This window comes from Botrytis cinerea, chromosome 7, assembly GCF_000143535.2.
Source record: "Botrytis cinerea B05.10 chromosome 7, complete sequence".
Classification (NCBI taxonomy): Eukaryota; Fungi; Ascomycota; class Leotiomycetes; order Helotiales; family Sclerotiniaceae; genus Botrytis; species Botrytis cinerea.
Window position 1 is genome coordinate 10379 of NC_037316.1, and position 20909 is coordinate 31287.

General features: G+C 34.8%; 5 protein-coding genes across 6 annotated transcripts; 2 read left to right on the plus strand and 3 right to left on the minus strand.

Moving 5' to 3' along the window:
* Positions 1–783: 783 nt before the first annotated feature.
* BCIN_07g00010 (hypothetical protein) lies at positions 784–2316 on the plus strand. The gene is made up of 2 exons (XM_024693760.1): positions 784–1164; positions 1215–2316. The coding sequence occupies exons 1-2, from the start codon at positions 875–877 to the stop codon at positions 2245–2247; spliced, it is 1323 nt and encodes a 440-aa protein (XP_024549546.1). The 5' UTR covers positions 784–874; the 3' UTR covers positions 2248–2316.
* A 6445-nt stretch (positions 2317–8761) lies between these two features.
* Positions 8762–10311, minus strand: BCIN_07g00020 (hypothetical protein). Its single transcript, XM_024693761.1, has one exon. It carries the CDS (start codon positions 10115–10117, stop codon positions 8954–8956), a length of 1164 nt encoding a protein of 387 aa, XP_024549547.1. The 5' UTR covers positions 10118–10311; the 3' UTR covers positions 8762–8953.
* A 2249-nt stretch (positions 10312–12560) lies between these two features.
* Positions 12561–14236, plus strand: BCIN_07g00030 (hypothetical protein). Its single transcript, XM_001555913.2, has one exon. It carries the CDS (start codon positions 13311–13313, stop codon positions 13971–13973), a length of 663 nt encoding a protein of 220 aa, XP_001555963.1. The 5' UTR covers positions 12561–13310; the 3' UTR covers positions 13974–14236.
* Positions 14237–14596: 360 nt separating this feature from the next.
* Positions 14597–16281, minus strand: BCIN_07g00040 (hypothetical protein). The gene is made up of 2 exons (XM_024693762.1): positions 15930–16281; positions 14597–15865 (listed from the first exon to the last, which is right to left on the minus strand). Exon 2 carries the CDS (start codon positions 15833–15835, stop codon positions 14768–14770), a length of 1068 nt encoding a protein of 355 aa, XP_024549548.1. The 5' UTR covers positions 15836–15865; positions 15930–16281; the 3' UTR covers positions 14597–14767.
* An 826-nt stretch (positions 16282–17107) lies between these two features.
* On the minus strand, positions 17108–19693 carry BCIN_07g00050 (hypothetical protein). Of its 2 annotated transcripts, none has more exons than XM_001555915.2 (2): positions 18918–19693; positions 17108–18791 (listed from the first exon to the last, which is right to left on the minus strand). In XM_001555915.2, exons 1-2 carry the CDS (start codon positions 19578–19580, stop codon positions 17349–17351), a joined length of 2106 nt encoding a protein of 701 aa, XP_001555965.1. In that variant the 5' UTR covers positions 19581–19693; the 3' UTR covers positions 17108–17348. The 2 variants fall into 2 exon arrangements, with proteins under 2 accessions (XP_001555965.1, XP_024549549.1); XM_024693763.1 differs by having other exon boundaries at positions 17108–18799.
* Between the last annotated feature and the right edge of the window lie 1216 nt (positions 19694–20909).

Below are 20909 nucleotides of genomic sequence, written 5' to 3' on the forward strand. Positions count from 1 at the left end.
TTTGAATTAATATAGTAGTTATTATAGGAGTAGTTTTTTTGTAATAAAAATTGTAACAATTTCTATTTTTTATAAAATATAATAGAAATTTTTATATAAAAACTTAACACTTTTATAAAAGATATTTTCTTATTAATAAATCTTTTATGTTTTTTAAAAAATATTGATTAATTATTAAAATATGAATATTAGGAAAAGACTAATTTTGGTATATTTTGAAGTAATGCATTCGGTGATATGATGCACTCGGTATTAAACCACATTAGCTTATATGACTTATTAGTTTTATTACTTCGCTCAAAGCGACTCGATAGATATCTGATTGAATAATCACACGATCCTAGGCTGAGATATAAGTGGAACAACTATATAATCCTCTTTACATTAAATAGAATATGAGCGTTATATATTATTACACAAGCCTTCCATTCCGAAGGATAACCAACAAATATGTCTTAAACTCGTTTTTACTTATATTGAATAGGCTAACAAAGAAATGGGATCCTCTGCTCATGCTAGTAATAGAACCAGAGAAGTTATAACTAATTACATATTGAGTATTGACTCAAAGTACCATGGCAATTTAACTGTTCCAAGCTCGGGCACACGCTGACATATACGGCATGAAAGATTTATTTTGGAGCCTTTGAGGCTTTTGTAGAGATAGAGCGGAATTTATGAAGACTCCGAGATATCACGAAGTGTAGAGTGTATATCTTACTATAAGAAGCGGGAGAAATTTCCGTTAATACCTACATCTAAAACAAGAAAAGTTATTTGTCTGAGATCAGAGTTTCTGTGAACGCTATCAAAGATTTTCAACCAGTTCAGACGAGCCTTTCTACTACTGCACTACATTTGACGCCCTCTTATAATGTACAGCTTCAAAGTGGTAATTGTAGGCGCTGGTCCCGTTGGCCTTACTACAGCACATGCTCTCTCCAAAGCTGGGATCGACTTCGTGGTGCTCGAGCGACGACAGGTGGTTGTCGAGGATGTGGGTGCAAGCCTGGTTTTGGCGCCTCAAAGTCTCCGTGTTATGTCGCAACTACAGCTTCTGGACAAATTAACCGCTATCAGCACGGATTTGGTGCATGCTACAAACTACACGATGGATGGGAAGAAATTCAAGGAAGCCTGGCCATTTGAAGTCATGAAACAAAAGTAAGTCAATTTTTTTCACGCTTTATAGCAGACGAATAACCTTGTAGCAGTCATGGATCAGCTCCCCGCGTTTTCCATCGTGCCGAGCTTCTTCAAGCAATATATCAAGGCTTGAGACCAGAAGATAAGTCACGAGTGTTGACGAACAAAAAGATTACCAGTATCGAAAGTGACAAGGCCGGAGTACGGGTACACTGTACAGATGGATCAACCTACGAAGGATCTATCGTCATTGGGGCCGATGGGGTCCATAGCCAAACGCGTCAACTTATGCGAAGTCTAGCTCTCCAAACTTCGCCAGGAGACACTGTTAACGACGAGGAGCCCTTCACAACCGAGTATCGCACAATGTGGTGCTCATTTCCCAAGCCAGAAAATTCAGAGATTGGCTTGGGGAGCTCAACTGACGGGAGCAATGCTTCGGTTCAGTACTTAACCAGTACGGATCGTGCCTGGATCTTTATCTACGAACATCTGGAGAGGCCTACGAAGAAGAGGGCATGGTATAGTCAGGAAGATGTCGAAGCATTCGCGGCCAAGCATGCTGAAATGCCTATCAACGATCACCTCAAAGTAAAGGATGTCTTTGCAAAGAAATATCATGCAGGTATGGCGAATTTGGAGGAAGGAATTATTGAGCACTGGAGCTGGGAACGTATTGTGCTTGTCGGTGACGCGGCACACAAGTTCACCCCAAATCACGGTCAAGGACTCAACAACGGCATCCAGGACGCTGTTGTTCTAGTCAACGAGTTGCATCGATGTATAGCATCTGTCGGAGCCAGTGACCAACCTTCCAAAGGGGAGCTAAGCATTGCATTTCAACGATACCAGTCTACCCGCACGGAATATGTGAAGACGGATTATAACCATTCCGCAACGGTGACCCGGATGTCTGCATGGCCTAATCTCTGGTATAGACTGCTGGATCGATACATAATTCCTCTAATACCGGGTTTTGACAATATGATAATGAATTACTTTGCTGCCCCGCATATAGCTCAAGGGCAGATATTGGAATTTATACACAGCGAAGAATCTTTCAAAGGCAAGGTTCCTTGGGTTTATTCAATTGAAACTTAGTCTCATTATTTCTATTTCAGAAATTTGATTATAATAATATATAATAATATCGGAAACAAATAAAATTCAAAGTAATCTTTAAGAAAATATTTATATAGCATTATCTTCATTACATATAAAGCTGAGTCTAGTATAGAAAAATAGAAGATAATAAAGATTAATATAATTTATTATAAAGCAGATCATTTTTAAATATTCATATTTTAATGATCAATCATTATTTTTAAAAAGTAGAAAAATTTAAAATAATAAAAGATTGATTTCTTTAAAAGTAAAGCAGAGTGATTGAAAGTGAATTACTATATAACGATAATAAAATATAAGAATACATTTAGGCTAAAATATAATATAGGAGTTAAAATAAAAGGGAATAAAATGGATACATTTTAGATCTATAGAAAGAGAAACTATAAATACTAAATTTTCTAGTTATATAACTCGTAGGTCAAGTATATACGCGCATAATAGATCATATTATATAAAAAGAGTTTATATATTTCTTAATATATTTTATTGTTACAATGAATTAATAACAGGCTATAGAATTACTGATATATAAATTATAATAATATTATAGACCTCAATAATTCAATTACAATATACTAAAAGATATTAAGTATTCAAAAAAGCTTTAAAAATATATATGATATTAATTATAGGATATTCTAAATTATTAAATATAATTTTTAAAATAATAGATTTTAGAAAAGATAGAATATAATAAATAAGAAAGGTTTTATTAGGATTAATAATATTCTAAAAGATTAGTTTTAAAATAAAAGAATAAATTAGAATAATAAAAATTATATAATCAAGAGCCAATTGATTTATTGATTCATTTGTTAATCGATTTGTTGATTGATTTTAATATAAAAGTTTATATAAGAAATAGGTTTTATTATAATATAAAGCTTTGTATTTAAAAACAATTATTAATTTTATTATTATAATTATAAGAATTATAATATTACGACGGATTAGTAACAGGCTATAGAATTACTAACGTATAGGCTATAATAGTATTATAGGCTTCAGTGATTCAGTTGTAGTATATCAAAGAACATTAAATATTCAAAGAAAGTTTTAAATATATATATAATATTAGTTATAGGATATCTTAAAAATCTAGAATATAATTCCCAGAATAATAAATTCTAAAAAAAATAAAATATAATAAATAAGAGGGTTTTATTAGAATTAATAATATTCTAAAGGATTAGTTTTAGAATAAAAGAATAAATTAAAATACTAAGAATTATAAAATTAATATTTTATAATAAATAATTTAGAAATAATAATATTTTAAAAATAATTAATTATTCCAATTATTTAAATGAAATAAAGATTTATATAAAGGAATAGATTTTATTATAATATAAAGTTTTATATTTAAAAATAATTATTAATTTTATTATTATAATTATAAGAATTGTAATTAATTATAATCTTATTAAATTCCTATTTGAAATTTAATTTATATTATTTTAAAGGATTTCTAAACATTTCCATATAATCCTAAAAACAATTTCTATGATACTTTAAATATTATTTCTATTTTAAATATTGATTCAATAATCAATTATTAATATAATATTCAAAAATATTGTTACAAATCAATTTATTAAAGATATTAATAATATTAAAATAATTAATACTTTAAAAAAGATAATTATTAATAAAATATTTAAAATTGTTTTATTAAATAAATGTTAAAATAATTAATAAAAATTCAATATTTTCCTTTTATAATGAAATTCATTTCTTCATATAAATCTTTATTTTATTTAAATAATTGAAATAATTAATTGCTTTTGAAATACTATCATTTTTAAATTATCTATTATAGAATATTAATTTTATAACTATTGATATTCTAATTTAATCTTTTATTCTGATTTATCTTTTATTCTAAAACTAACCCTTTAGGATATTATTAATATAACTTTGTAAAAAGTTTACAAAGTTATATTCAATATTTCTTAGGAATTATTATTCTAAAAATTATATCCTATGTTTTAAGGATATTTTATAATTAATATTATATATATGCTTAAGGCTTTTCTTGAGTGTTTCATATTCCCTAATATATTGTAATTGAATTGTTGAGGTTTATAATATTATTATAGTTTATATATTAGTGATTCTATAGCTTGTTACTAATCCGTTGTAATATCAAATTAGAGAATAGAGTATAGATTGCTTCTTTAAGTTTATAGGAAGAAGAGCTATAGATATAAGCTAACATGTAAGGTGATTTACAGGTCACGTTTCCGCACTCACTAGTAAGATTTATATGAAGACTCAATCATTTTTTGGCGATTTCCAAGAGGATAGTTAGCTATCTCAATTATTAAGTCAACTACCCCACTTTCTAGCCACCCCTCTTTTGGGTTACCTCAAAAATTTATAATATATTTTATTTAAATATTAATAACTTAATAACTATTTTAAATTAAAGTAAATATTTGAAACTTTATTATTATCATTATTATTAAAATGAGATTTATCAATTTTATAATTATCTATTTCAATCTATACTTCCCTAATCTCTTTGATTTTCGAAAACCTTGAATTTAGATTAGTTTTTATTTTCCTTTTTTTTTTAAGAATAATTTGTTCTAATTAATATTTCAATTATTTTATTTAATATTTTGATTATATAATTTAATAATCCTTAGTATTAAATTTCTTAATAATCTTTCTAAATAGTTAATAATAAATTGAAAAATCGATTATATTATTTCAAATTATTATATAAGTATATATTCTCAAATCATTAGTTTTTTGAAGGGTTTTAAAATTTATTAATGATAATTCTTTATTTTATTAATATATAGAATTATTATTAAAAAAAGGATTTTTATTTAATATCTTTTTATTATTATTTTCAAATAATAATTTAGATATAATAAACTTAATATAATTTTGAAATTATAATTCTAATACTTTTTATTTAGTTAGTATATTATAGTTTATTAAATTATTTATTTTTGTTTTATGAAAGTAAGAAAGAAAGATAGTTTTCCTAATTAATTCAAATTCAAATAAAGAGTTCAATTTATTGAGGTAATATTTATATATAGCTTTGAAAAACGAGAAAACAAATAAATCGAGAGATTGTAGTATATATGAGATATATAGTAATAGAAATAAAAGATGAATATTGTTTCTGAAATATTTAAGTATAAATTCAATAGTTTTATAATTTCCATATTTATTCAATATAAAGAGTTTTGCTTTTTTAGAATCAAAAAGGACTGTTTTAGATATAAAAACCTTTTAAAGTTATTTTAAATCAATAATATTTATAATTCATTTATTTTTTATAATAATAAAATACTACCCTTTATAAAGATCTAAATCTATTGGAAATTATTATTATTGTATTAATTTTCTTTTGAAAATGATAAGAAGATTGAATACTTTTTCAATTATTAATATACATTTTATAAATAATATTCAAATTCTAAAATTAGAATACTATTTCTAAATAAAACGATATCTTGAATTCTCTAATATTAAACCATTTAAACCTTAATCTTTTATTATATCTACTTCATTTATATTGTATCAATTCTCAAATTTAATATACTTGATTAATAATAAATTCAATTTCTAAAACTATTGATTAATAAAATCAACTATTACACCAAAAATATATATAAAATCGATTTTAAATTGTTTTTTAATTTTGATCTTTAAATTTCTTGAAAGAAAGTTCTATATCTATCGCTTTTTAAATATAAGTTTATTTCCTTTAATATCAAAAAAGCATTCCCCAATTTCACAAATCTAATAATATATAAAATTAATATTCAAAAATTTCTATATCAATATTCAATTTGTTAATTATTTTTCTTAAATCAAAACTATCTTTTATATATATTAAATACTCTTTTTATAAAATATATAATCTTTTATACAATTTTGAAAAGTGACTTTTGAAATCCCGAAATCTAAAACAGCTTTTCAAGTTGAAGTTTCATTTATAAATACATATAAAACTGAATTAATATCATCTTCAATATATATCTTCATTATAATATAAATTATATTATATCAAACTTTCAAATCAATTGATTAAAGAATTATAAAGTTATTCGAAATTTAAAAAACTATATTGCTTTAATTAATAAGAATTTTTGAAATAGCTCAAAAGAGGGATAGCCAGAAAATGGGGTAGTTGACTTAACAGAAGCAAATCTAATGAATGTAATTAATTTGGAAATTGATATCGTTATGAATCCTTCTGGTGCGTCTACTCCAGCCCTTATTGTATTCAAAGAACTCACACACATTCTGTTCGATGGCGGAACATATCAGCACTTCCAGAGAGGTGTGAGCGAAACCGACAAGAATGGTGGAATACGAATCGAACTTTCAATAGATTCCTTTGGCTGGAAACTTTTCAGTGCAGAACGCGCCAAGCTCCAGATACCCGAGACAACTTACCCCTGACGATTTCAAGGTATTTTGGTAACTTACACGCCACTCCGTACATCTGATACCGTAATTTACTAATTCAAACGCTTTGGTCCTACAAATTAGTCAAGCCTATACACATGAGGTGGGCGAGTGTTTTTCTCATTGGAAATTCCAAAATTCATGATTTATCCTAAATGTCACGTTTCTCACGATACTATTCATGGTATTTTTCCATCTTGCTCTTTTTTTCACACCACAGCGGTCGTAGTCAGAGTAGAACTACCATGAAAAGAATCTTTTCCGTACTCGTTCTAAGTCTCAGTTAAAGTATGCTTGGACTGGACAGGTTGATGAGATATCACTACACTTAGTAATAATGACGGCCATTATGTCTCGAAGTTGAGACTTTATCGGAAAGAATGGTTCTAGAAGCATTTGCTCTCATCGCAAACGAAGTTACTGAAGTGCTCGGCACAGCCTTCTTAAGCCATTTTCCCTCAATTCTATCATTACATTGCCATCTGTCTTTCTCCAAACTAACACACACATACTACAATTCGATGTCACGACCATTTTCACTACTTTTTGTCTCATTATTTCTTTCAACTGTCTAAGCCGATGTGTTGAAGCTGCTATGAGGCTGTAGCTTTGAGATTGGTCTTGAACTGTGGAAATCAGGTCGATAAAAGTCATGTCTTATCCATCCATACTCAGAGCTTTTTGTCCGAATGGTCTAAAGAGAAACGCAATGACTTTCTGGAGCCTTCTATCACGAACTCTGATGCTGGGAAGTGTTCCCTTCGTAGAATCTATTATTTTTAGTTACTTCCTTCAGAAAGTATAAATACTGAGGATCTCTTCATCATTGAATGATTCGAGCAAAAGTTTAAACACGGCAACGACACGACCTACAACAAGAGCACCGACATCAGCAGCATCCATTCTTCTCGAGAAAAACTCTATCTACTACACCACCTTCCTACCACGTCATCTACAGACTACCAAGAATACCAGTAAGAATCAGAAATCCTTTCTTCACGAGGAAGACCAAACTTCACACCATCTCGTGTTCTTTTCCACACCGCTGTATGTACCTTTTTACTTTCCTCCAACTCTTCCACACAACTTAGGCTATTCTTCACCTCACTATACACATTAACTCCTTTCTTTAACCTTTTTGTAAACTCGCCCTCCTTTCTTCACCACTTCACCAAGCCCAATATTTTCTCCAACTCCTTCGTAGATCACGACCTTGTTCCATCTCCTTCATACCTTTCCGATTTCTTCTTCAACATATTTGCATACCCTCGTCCCTTTTCTTCGACTCCTTTACAAGCCTTCTCATCCTATTCTTCTTCTCCTTTTACCTCGTCCTTTTCATTACGCCAACTTCAAACTAACTTGGTAACCACAGATCTCCACATCCAAATCAACCAACACGAGCAACAGCTACCTCCATTCGAAAGGACAATTCACCAAAATTCGTTGATCACGATCACAGAAAAGATGCCTTCTTGTGAATCTTGTAAAAAATTAAACATGACGGGGAGTTCGAGGGCGAATCTGACGGAGAGTCCAACATGCAGCCAATGTTCGGCTTTCCTGCCATCAACTTCAATTATCGAGCGTATTTTGATTGAGCACAAGCATGGCATGAGATATGCGACAGTTAAACATCAACCACGATTGCCATTGTGGGTCACTGGTTCTAACAACGGCCTAGCACAAGACGGTACACCTATGAGTCTGGTGGTCTTCGTCAATGCTTTTGGCTACAAATGGGTTCTTGTTTTTGACGAAAATCATCCAAATAAAATAAGAGCATCCGGTGCACGCGATGGTGTTGTTACGACATCGACAAGCACAACACTCAGGGTTTAACTGGGGGTTTCCGGTGGTATGCAGAGAATTTTGCGCAATTTTGAGCAATATAATTGGGATCTGGTGGAATGGACATAGAGAATAGTGATCTGGGCCTTTGGTTTGATTGTTTAGACTGTTTTGTTCTTTTCCTTTAGATTGTTCAGATGTTTAGGCTGTTTTGATTCTTTTCTAGTTTTTTGACAATATTTTTTTTTTTCATTTTCCTTGTGTGTATGGGTGGACCATACAGTAACGCAAAAAAAGAAGAAGGAAAGAGGAAGACTGGGTGGTATCGAGCAAAGGGGGAAACAACAACATTGAGAAGATACTTGGGAACTCATTTTAATACTCTGCATACTGTTTGGTTTGATAGTTAAATAAAATAATAACGTTCCAGATGGCTGCCCCAATCAATTGTCTATGAAGCTTCCTTCCACAGCAGCTTCTTCTGCTCTTCTAAACTAAGCGCTTTGAATGTCTCTAAAACATGATCTTCCTCTATCACTCGTGTATCAAAAGCAGACCACCCGCTTCCATCCTTTTTCTCTAAGGCTCTACAATAGCGACGATAATTGAGGCATTGCATTATCGTTGGTTCAATCATCTGCCTCTGTTCTAGTTGCACCCGCGGAAGGTTGCACTCGAAGCTGAGATCTCGGAAAAACTCTTCTGCTTTCGCTTGGTCTGGACTTGAGAATTGTATTTTCATCTCCGCCTGCAGATATTCATGCCAGGTTCCTGGGCCTACAGACTTCACGCAGGATAATTCCCACCATTCCGGTAGATATCCTCCATATTCCCAATCGATTATACCGCTAATGTGTCCATCTTTGACCAGTATATTGCTCCCATCCAAATCGCCGTGCGTGAGCACGTATGGTCCCTTTACAGGATAATTCTCAATCACATTCATATTCTTCCATCTACTTTTGGTATACTGGTCTAGTCGAGGCTCGTTACGAGCCCACCATTCTTCAGCATCTTCGCTCACAAAAGTCACACCGGAAGGATTAAGTAAGTTATCTCGTATAAGTGAACCATCCGGATTCTCTGGTTTTGTTGATGTGAACTTACGTGCCTGTGCGAGATATTCAATGACCTCCTTGGCGAGAGACTTCATTTTCTCTTCGTCTAACTCACCCCAAACTTCATACAAAGTTTTGCCAGGGGTTTTTTCCATGAACCAAAAGTAACTTGTGCTGTCTTTCCAATAAATCATGTTCTTTGCAACGGGTATAGTAGAATTCTTGCTCAGAAATTGATTGATTGGGTAATCGGAACCCACATAATCAGCTCGTCCCTCTCCCAAAAGGGGCTTCTCTTTCAGAATATATTTCTCGCCAATGCTCCAAAAACCCCTATTGAAGCTGGTATTGCACCTGAGGTGACTGATGTAAGAACAATGTATCTCGGAGAATGCATTCAATCCACAGTTCGCACATAGCAAGAAATGTGCTTTTTTTGGAATCCTCCCCCAGGGATCATCTGGCCTAAATATCGTCGGCCCTGGGAGAGTTTTGTACTCGTCCAAATTCAGTGTGTGGGGCTCTGTTGACGAAGTGAGATCCAAAGATTGAGCCATGGTGCTTAGATATACTTGGGCTCGAGAAGGCCAAATTTGAGTCAGGCGTCAGAGCTGGAAACATATGCTTAAAATAAGAAGTGAAACTAGAATGGCTTCGTTGGAGTCTACAGCTGCGATAGATTGGCTTCATGTGTAGCAAAGTGTTATATTTTATGGAGAGGGAGATGCATATTAAGTCGGCAATTGAGAACAAGGGAATAAAACTGGCAAAATAAAATGGCTTGATCATCCCCAGTGGGCACTATATCACATGAAGGAAATTCATGATACCTTTGTTGTCAAGATATTGCGATTAAAACTACCATACCATATCCGGGGAAATATCTCGAGATAATGATCCCTGTTTATATGGGAAATTCTTGTGCAACAAGGAAACTACGTTCTTGTTACAGTACTGAGCCGGAAATTCGCAACTTTCATAGAATTCTTTTCTTGACAAGTGTGTGAAGAATGAATGTCACTGCTATAAAGAAACAAACTACATCCGGAGAAGTCCTTTACGGTTGTTATTGCTGTACAGATTATGATAAAGAATCCTTCGGATTAATACTACTTCACATGCAAACACATTTAAATTAAGAATAAAGAAAATACTGTCAACAATGAAATCAAACTTTCAGATATGATGGTGTATAGAAACCACTCCAAAAAAATGACACGATATACAGACAAATTTGTGTGATCTCTTTGACCTCTCGAAGTGCTGGATCCCCATCTAGTCTAGAATTTCAATTCTCCTTGTCACGTTCGAGCTTGGACAATAACACGTTCGTTCTTAGCTCCCTATAGTGGCGAAATCCGTGATATACAAATTGGACACTTCGTTAGTACAATAAAATCCTTAATACTCTTATAATATATCGAAAAAAGTGTTTTTAAAGTATTTACTAAATGAATTTAAGTTTTATACATAATAAAAGAATTTTACTCCAAAAGGATTTAATCAATTTCTTGGATTTCAATATAAACATATAGATTAGAGTTATAGTATATTCTGTATAATATAGTATAGTAAGAGATTTTTTAAATAAAGAATTGAAGAATAAATTGAAAGAGACATAAGTGATTTACTCCTCACTCTCTTTCTCCTTTAAGCTTTCGACTAATACCTTTCACTCACTTTAAAATTCTTACATTCGCTTCTTCTTTCCTCCTAGTTTCTACACTCGCTTCCCTTTTGTCTATCTTTTTTATAATTTTATAACCCTCCCTGTTTCCAAGGCAGCGATTTCAATACAATCCTCCCTTCAGGCATACAGGCAAACTAGGTGGAGATTTTCAAAAAGACGTATCACTAATTGTCTGGGATCCTACATGAGTTGATTGTATAAGTGTAGTGAATAATTTCAACTCGATGATCCATCAGTGAGTATATAAACTCACCGGGTACTCACAAAGAAAGTATAATTTTACATCAAAATAATCAGTTTTAATAATTCGAATTATAAAAGGCTTCTAAAGTATAGAGATCTTATATAACATAAAAATAAAAATAAAAATAAAAATAAAAATAAAAATAAAAATAAAAATAAAAATAAAAATAAAAATAAAAATAAAAATAAAAATAAAAATAAAAATAAAAATAAAAATAAAAATAAAAATAAAAATAAAAATAAAAATAAAAATAAAAATAAAAATAAAAATAAAAATAAAAATAAAAATAAAAATAAAAATAAAAATAAAAATAAAAATAAAAATAAAAATAAAAATAAAAATAAAAATAAAAATAAAAATAAAAATAAAAATAAAAATAAAAATAAAAAATTAAAAAATTAAAGTTTTATAATTAATTATATAATTTCCTATTAAAATGTTTCATAAAAAAATATACTATTGGATTGATAAATTCCAAAAAAAATTGAGATAAATCTAAAAAATATTATCCTTTTATATTTGAAATAATAACCTACTTATATGACTTAACAACTTACCAATCAAAAATACTGAGATTTTGATTTGATAATTTTATCAACCGGAATAACCCTACTCTAACATTAGTATATTACTTATAACCAATCAAAAGTGGTTTTATAAATCTGTAAATATGAAAATGGCTTATTATAGAGATATATGATTATATAATACATGGAGTACATTTCCACTTGGTTTGCTTCTACAAATCTATTAGAATCTATATTAGAACTCATATAAAAATTTGCAAAAAGAAACTAAATAAAAAATAAAATAATAATAATGATATAAACTCGAGCGTAGCGAGGATCGGGCGCTCGGGGGCTGGCCCCCATGAATATTATATTATATTAAATTAAGCTTTTACAACGATCTCGCTATGACATTATCAAAGCTAGTTAAAATTTAGGATATACCGCGTTGATGCGTCTACATAGCAAATTAACTTATCCATGTCTGCTGAGATTCTGACTTAATATACAATATTGGCTCGACGTTTGGGCAAGTCGATAACCACAATATTTCATTCGATCCTGATAGCTATGTCGACTGCCGCACTGCTAACCACCACCATTGTATCGTAACACCAGCTCCTGTGGGAACCTTGAGACCCAAAGATCTCAAATTTTGAGTATCAAAGACACGAAGAAAACATTACAGTGTTCAGGCATGACGGATACATCAGACAGATCTCCGCAATGCTCGTGCTCTATGAAGTTGACGGAAGCATATTGAAACCCCTGAAATCACAATCTGAATTGCAACTCTCCGCTAAAGCCACCGCCTATGTCTCTTTTCTCGACCACACGGTCGGAGATTCGGAGTTAAAGCTTAATGACCAGAGTTACCCAACAAATTGTATCTTTCGGCCGGCCAAATATCATTATTTCTAAAAAGCCTCCAGATAAATCCTATCGCTACATTCATACTAGAAACTCCTGTAAATAAGTCTATCTCAAAGTCGATATCGTTCTCTACAGATTTTCCTATTACCTCCTCTGTTCAAACAATCTTTTCCTATACATTCATTCGCGAAGCGCAATATATCCGGAATCAACTAATGGTTCCAAGTATGTCGCAGTTCGTGAGTCTCCGAAAGGACCCGGTGATGCCCGTCCCACAGCTTTTTAAATCATCGAAGATGAGCAAGCCGAAAGAAACTTGGCCGGCAAAGTAATTCTCATTACTACTAGTTATTCCTCGGGTCTAGGTGTCGAGACTGCACGCACACTCTTCAAAACAGACGCCACTCTTTATCTCACAGCGCAATATTGGAAAGATGAGAGCAGTATTGAGCTATATTATCGATAGCCAACGCTTGCATCTCATCAGCCTCGATATAAGCTCTTTTAATTCTGTACACGACTGTATCAAGGAGTTCCAGTCTCAAAACAAGAAGCTCAATATGCTTATCGAGAATGCTAGTGTTTTGGCATGTCTAGAGGGTCGAACAGTAGACAGCTTCGAAACCCAGTTTATAACCAACTATCTTGCGCAATTCCTACTATTCCATCTTTTCAAACCGACTTTGCTAGCTTCATTTACCACAAAGTTCAACTCTCGTGTTGTTCTTGTTTCCTCTTCAGCTCATCGTAACTGGAGCGTACACTTCGATAATTTGAGTCTAGAAGGAGAGTACGAGCCTTGGAAGGCCTATGTTCAAAGCAAGACAGCCCTTCTCTGGACCGCTGATGAAATCGAGAGACGCTATGGGTCTAAGCGTCTTCGTGCTTTCTCTTTACATCCCGGTGTAATTAAGACCGAGTTACTCCGTCATATCTCAGCAGAACAACAAGCTACATGGGCTAAAGATGAAATTTTGGCCACTTACTGGAAGACTCCAAAGCAAGGTGCGGCAACCACCGTATGGGCAGCTGTGTCTAAGGAATTAGAGGGAAAAGGAGGGAAATATCTGTACGACTGCCAGATTGCTAGCCCATGAAATGAAGCATCGGGCATGTATGGACCAGGCTATGCCGCATGGGCATATGATGCAGAGAGCGCCAAGAAGCTATGGACGAAGGTGTTAGAGATCCTTAAGCTGGAGGACAACTAAGTTAGACCACCATATTTTTAGGTCATCTCTGAGATCATAATCGGTTTAATATTGAGTTTAAGGAACTATGTAGATAAAGATCATGATACGTATATAGCTAATACTTACTTATAAGAGTATCGTTTTGAAGTCAACAACTATGTCTTCTGGGCTAAGCATTCATCGACCCCTGAGAAACTAATGACAGTATACTTGCATTAGGTCCATACTGAATTTTGCTTTTTGGTCATCACATTCATGCTTTGAGATTTCCTCACAGCATGTTTCTCGTGGATCTTGCTTTTGCAATTCAAGAGTGTAATCAACATCAATTAGATCCAGGAACTCCATATTTCTCTCTGCAAGTAAAGATGATGGGTCTCGAGCGCAAGCACAAAAGTCAAACATTACGTAAATTTGAGATTTAATATGAAAGTTTCTTGACAAGTGCTTTGGGGGTTTCGAACTTCATAAAATCTCACATTCGAATTTAGAGTTAGCTGAAAGGGTACGGCTTTTGATCATTTCCTTGTGGTCCATTTCATATTAGATATAATTTATACAAGAGATAGAGATCCCTTCAAGATCTCTTTACTCTTCAGTTTTCTTATTCTAGTTATTTGACCTCTATTGATATGCTCTAGTATGTGATCGTGATACTTTTCAAGTAGTCAACTAATTTCATCTCTTTAGTTCGTATTTCACGAGACTATACATCTTCCAAACAATCCCTCGTCCCAACCTTCCACATCACTCTCTTTGATATCATCTTTCCATGAAGCTCCTACTCCTACCCCGTTGATAATACAGCCCCTTAACCACTCTCCTCCACGATCAAGATCATCGCAGCTCAATACCTCAACTCCACTCTCAACCAATATTCGCCACCAATCCTCGCTATCAGGAGCTCCCCAATATCTGGGTATCAGTCCCCTCTCTCTCACTTCTTTACACTCATTCCTTATTATTCTGACTTGCTTCTTTGTAGGTCCTTTGGATTTTGAAAATCGACCAATAGATTTAGAAATGTTACCCGACACGTATAATGAATTAAATGGATTTTGAGAAGACAGGAAATTGAAGAATCGAGCATCTTTAAAGATATATATGCTTTCATAGCCGCATATCAATTCAAAGTCGGCATCGCCAGTTCCAACGATGGTTATGGGACCAGAAATCAGCTTCTCGGTAGCCGAGTCATAGTGAGTTAAGAAACCCGCAGTTCGAAGAGGCTCGAGAAGAGAATAGAGGATGGATATTCCATCATGTCCAGAGGAGATGCTTTTATAATCGACTGTCAAATGTAACGATAGATGTGGATTTTCATTCCAAACTCCTACTTTCTTTTCTGGATTTCCTGCAGCTTTGTTCTGTTGGGTCAAAATCTCCAGAAGTGGGTCTAAATAAAGACTAGAGAGTGTTTTTGCAGGATTAAGCTCTGATGTTTCATGACCTACGAGGAGATCATTTTCGGACACTACAAGTTTTGACGAAGATGTGAAATATGAGAGTAATGAGGTGAGAAAGCGAGAGGAACTGTAGTAGGAAGGAATGAAGCAATCCGCTTCAATTGCTATACAGCCAGCGGCAAGAGCGGTATAGAGAGGGATTTGTTGATGTTCGTCGTTGTGAGACCAACAGTTAATCGGGGTTATTGATGTGGTGAAATTTGGTTGCCAATACGCGTTCGGGGCAGGAATGGTTCCAGTCGCGATAATCTTTCGAATACCACATTCAAGACTTGACTGATTGTGTGGCAGAGGATTCATATTTGATGCTTGCTTTGATGAAATAGGAAACTGTTGAATTACATGAACATTAGTATGAAGATGTCTAGGACGAAGTATGGGAAAGGGTATATACCTCGGGTAGAGTGATTGATAAATGTGTAAGAAATGTCGAAGTCTGAACAAATAATGATCGAAATTAAATCGAAAATCATATATTTATCTTCCTCTTCAAAGCGAATTATTAGAGTTTCTAAACAGAATGAGAAACCGTCTATCGAATCCGCAACTTTCATCAACCAAGGCTTTTGAGTGGAGAACTAAACGAGAGAACCTTCGATTGAAAACTCTTTTTGACGTCGTATCTCGCACAAAGATTGCCTATATGATATTCATGCCTCGGGACATGTGAGTGAAATCCAGAAATGATCTCCAATTGCATGAAATGAGGAACTTCTCATCTGAACAAATCAGTAACACTTATAATCAATGAATCAACCAGCTGGTATATAAAGTTGGTCAGTAGATGCATTTGAGATTGCCACAACCCGAGTTATTTATAAACACAATCCATTCCCTGTAAGAGAGAAGACGGAATTAAAAGTCCAAAAATTTGACACTAGAAATACAGCGCAAAGCACACAATACTTGTGGGTACCACATGGCTCTAGTCACACTAGGAAATTGATAATTCTGCTAGTTAATAGGCTTCCGGAAATTCCGTTACTGCTTCACGTCCACGGAAATCGGGGTTACATACGCTAAAAACAAATAGCGTTCTGGAGGGTTTCTAAGTCAGTGGAAATTATAATTCTAACGGTCCCATTACCGTGGTCATGGATTCTTATCAGAGTCCAAATGAGAGCGCAGTCGATAGCGGCAGGAGAGTTAGAAACTATTATGCAAGGTACGAAAAATCATGCACAAAGTAATAGCTAGCTCCTCAAGCGGACGACCATTGGTCTTTTTATTACCCTGTTTGATTTCTTTGTTGGGTCCCACTATAGCAGCGATCGACTTCACCGTCTTTTTGTGACCGAAGTTCCGTGCGAATGAAATTTCGTGTATATTGGAAAAAGTGGAGAAGAAAAGTTGTCTAAGAAGAGTGTGTTGGTGGTGTCTTGGTTGGAATGGGAGGGCAAACCTTAAGAGAAAATATGGGGTATGGGGAGGAGGCTCGGGAGGGTACGTGTAGAAATTTGTGGTATGATAGTCATACATCTTCTGCTGGAAAGCCGTATTCTTGAGAATAAACACAAAGAAACATCATCACAAAAAGATTGTTAAATAGAAGCGGGAAAGTCATTTCTTGGGTGAAAATACTGGCGTCGATTTGACTATGAATGGATGCCCAGAAGGTCGTCGCTAATATGTATATTATGCTATATCCAAGGGGAAAAAGGAAAAATCCAGCCTAAATAGCATGATGCTTATACAATCCATCGTTCAACGTCCCAAATCATTTCAAAAAATCCCATGTATTCGAATATAAGTCGTAATCTCAAGATTCATCAGTCGCAGAAAATCGGTGTGAATGGGGTGGCTCCATTTATCATCAAGATTCAGAGATTCTTAATGCAATAGCCGCGTTCACCGTCTCCAGTCTCACACTACTCCCATCCTCGTCCCTCTCGACTCCCTTCCTAGCTTTGATACTCTTGTAACCCCATCCATCATGCCTCTCGACAATGTCTATTCCCTTCCCTTCTAATTCTATTCTTCCCGAAATGGTTTTCGCTTCAATGTTGCCGATCCAAGCTAAGGGGTAGTATGCTTCGATACTTCCAGAGGAGGTTCTATGTGTCGAGTAAACTGTGCGAAGTTTACTCTTGTACGCCTGGATAGAGGAGCTCGATAAGTCAACGAGGGCGGGAGTGTATGAAGAGTCATGGCTATCGGGATTAGATTCAATCACACTATTGCGAGCCTTGCCGTTGATGGAGGGTAAAGTAAACAAAGGATCAAGTAATGTGACATGTGTATTTCCACTCACGGAATGAGTAGAAAACTCATTTCCACTTTCATCATCGTCGTCATCGGAAGTAGCTGATAAAACTGGCCTCACCACAAGTTGAATCATACCAGAAGCAGTGTCAAAATTCCCTGTAGATCCAACAAAAAAATGGCCTTTAATGGCCCCAGAAACAGATTTTACACGTGTGATATATTCTCGGGGGTAAGTGATCTTTGGGTATTTGACAGGTGACGACACGTCGATGTTACCCGAAGATGTATTGATATCCAAAGTAGCAGGAGCGGGTGTTGATTCAAGAACGGGCTTAGGTTGTACCTCGATTCCTATTGATCCGGATTGGGAAGATACTTTGAGAAGGTCATACAGGGGATATATGCCTTCGATTCTGCCTGACACAGTTTCGACGACAATGTGACGAGAATCGAAATCGAAATTTGTTCTTAATTCACTTTCAGTTGAGAGGGAAGTATGAATCGTCGATGAAGCTGGGTCGTTTGGAAATCTAACATGACCTGATATTGTTTTTAACATGGCATCTTTGACAACTTTGATATTGACATCGTCAAATATTCGAATTGATAAAGTTGCCAGGTCAAAAAATACTTTAAAAAACTCTGCATTTTTTGGTATCCAAGCCGTAATCTCAAGAGAGATACAAGGGTTTTCATGTATACCTAGGTTGGCAAATCTCGGCGTGCTAATTTTCAATGAACCATCAAGCTCGTTCAAAGTCTTTAGCACAGACAATTCCGGGTGGCTAAGTTTAACTTCAACTGTAAAATGTGCTTTTCCACCTGTTGAATTGTTTGGTAGATTTCGAATGTGAACTTCTCCTGCTGTTGTGACCTCCGGACCATAATGAGGAGAGTTGTGTTGGTAGAAATCTTGTATTACTACAATTCCGGCTGCATCAATGATTTCGAATGTGGTTTGGTCCGATTTGGATATATGTTGACAATATGAGCCACCATCATGGATGGGGTCGGGAAATGCAGGCCCTTCTCCCATGTTTGAATCTGGATTCTTGCATACTGATCAGCCCTAGGATTAGATGGTTTGTCTACATGATATAGAAAAACAGTTGTAGAGCTACAAAATAATGTACGTGGCGTGTAAGATAGTTTCGACTCGGTGGAAGCGTAAACTTACTGATTTTTCTGTGAGAATCGCACCTATTATAACGGCAGCAATGGTTAGAGCCAATCCCAGTCCAAGAGCTTTTGTTATAATCTCTCGTCGAAAGGAAATATTTTTGGGTGTTCGGTCAAGCAAAAGAGGTATTCTTTCATCGATATCCTGATTACCTGCTGGTCCTCCCATACTCTGAGGCTCTCTTGGTAGACCTTCTTCGAGGCGATCTTGTGAGAAAGTATTGTAGTGCATGAGAGTATGCTGCCCTTGTGCTGAGACAGGCGAAGACTCCAACGAAGCTATATAAGCTGGGGGAGGTTGATCCAAGAAGGATTGATTTTCAGGGAAAGAATTATCTCTTCTGTGATATGACGAAGCAAGAATAGAATTAGACGAAGTTTGAGAATGTCGAGGGTGCTCAATTACATGAGATGACGCATTGGTGTGCGACGACATCTGCAGAGTTGAAGGGATATTACCACCCCTTGGAAGATTCCCCTTGGCATCTTGAGCTTTCGATTTATCCTCCTCTTGTGAGAGTGTAGGGTCCGGTATCATATTTTGAGGGATTTGATTCGAATTGAAATAACCATCGTTTGGACTGAGCTCATCACTATTATCTTCATTCCAATTGTCTATTGGATTGTTTTCCGCATTAAATATATTATCGGAGTAAGACATTGCTGCCGCGAATGATCAACGCCAATCTTAAAGTTGAGAATGAAAATTCGTAAGAGAAGACTCGACTGAGCTGATCAATTCACTTGAATGTAAGCGATATCTGGCGTAAGCGCAATGAAAAGAGATTGAGATTCAGAGAGATGCAATGTCTGTCGTCGTAGTCAAGTGCGTAAGCAAGATAGAAACATGACTTCCAATGTCATTCCAACTTCATTTAATTGTAGAATTAGCCTTGACGTGCAAGGAACGTAGGCTGCAGTCAAAGGTCGACAGCTCTGTGCATGATTCCAAGCCAATATATACCCAATGATCGATTGAACTTCCCTGGTGATACGCGTCAAATTGGATGAGGAATTTGTTTTAAAGAAGATAGAAGATCAATTGGACAGCCACAAGTTGGATGATGCAACTTTGCAGAACTTTTCCGGATAAATACACAGATGATAAAATTTTGATAACAAATTGATATGACATAACTAACTAATAGACAAAGGATAACTTAACTATAACTATCTCAAAAAGGAAGGTTGCCATCGAGCGGGGAGATGACTCAGCAATCGTTGTTGGCATACACACCAACCTGAAAAATTAAACAATCATCTACTTATTACCACGAGAAATACCAATACCAAGCCCACAAAGAATCTTTCCACAGATCACAAGAATGTTCCCTCAAAAGTTTTGAATGGAATTTGATTTCTGTATGTAACGCCTATCACGAAGTCGTGTCGGCGCACTTTTTTCGAGACATGCAAAGTTCAAGAACATGTTCAAGGTTGCTAGCTAAGCTACTGCACTATCTTCGGGGGTCTGCAAATCAATTATACCACCACGACATACGCTAGGGACAGTGGGAGGATGGAATAGATCGAGTAGTGACTTGTCTTTGCTTACAAACATTTGATGGGGGTGTTATGGCTAGGAATAACTAAATTCGTTCAAAGACCCTCCTCGGGTTGGTGGCGATTATTTGAGGTTGTGATAGTGTCCACCTTTTTACTCTGTGGGGTATTTCATGTACCAACAGCCAATGGCGTCTGGTGAAATGACAGCGGCTTTTACTGTCTAGACGCCTTTCTATTGACTCCACTACCGCTTTTCACTTTCGTTGTCATCAAACGCTCCCATGATTCAGTAAGTATTCTTCAATCAATTTAATCTCTGAAGATATCTGGAAAAGTTTCGCAAATTCCTCAACATCCCTGTCAAACCACGTCTAAAATGTACATCACCCGGCCTCTTTTACGTCAGATTCGTACATCTTCCTATCAAATACGTTCATTCTGACAAACGAACAAAATGCAAGGTTATCAAATTTCTTCTGCTAGA

Coding starts and splice junctions, on each gene's coding strand:
- BCIN_07g00010 (XM_024693760.1), top strand. CDS start 875: ATGTACAGCTTCAAAGTGGTAATTGTAGGCGCTGGTCCCGTTGGCCTT. Junction 1,165..1,214: donor TTTGAAGTCATGAAACAAAA/GTAAGTCAATTT, acceptor ACCTTGTAGCAG/TCATGGATCAGCTCCCCGCG.
- BCIN_07g00030 (XM_001555913.2), top strand. CDS start 13,311: ATGAGAGCAGTATTGAGCTATATTATCGATAGCCAACGCTTGCATCTC.
- BCIN_07g00050 (XM_001555915.2), bottom strand. CDS start 19,580: ATGTCTTACTCCGATAATATATTTAATGCGGAAAACAATCCAATAGAC. Junction 18,792..18,917: donor CGATTCTCACAGAAAAATCA/GTAAGTTTACGC, acceptor TCAGTATGCAAG/AATCCAGATTCAAACATGGG.
- BCIN_07g00040 (XM_024693762.1), bottom strand. CDS start 15,835: ATGAATCCTCTGCCACACAATCAGTCAAGTCTTGAATGTGGTATTCGA.
- BCIN_07g00020 (XM_024693761.1), bottom strand. CDS start 10,117: ATGGCTCAATCTTTGGATCTCACTTCGTCAACAGAGCCCCACACACTG.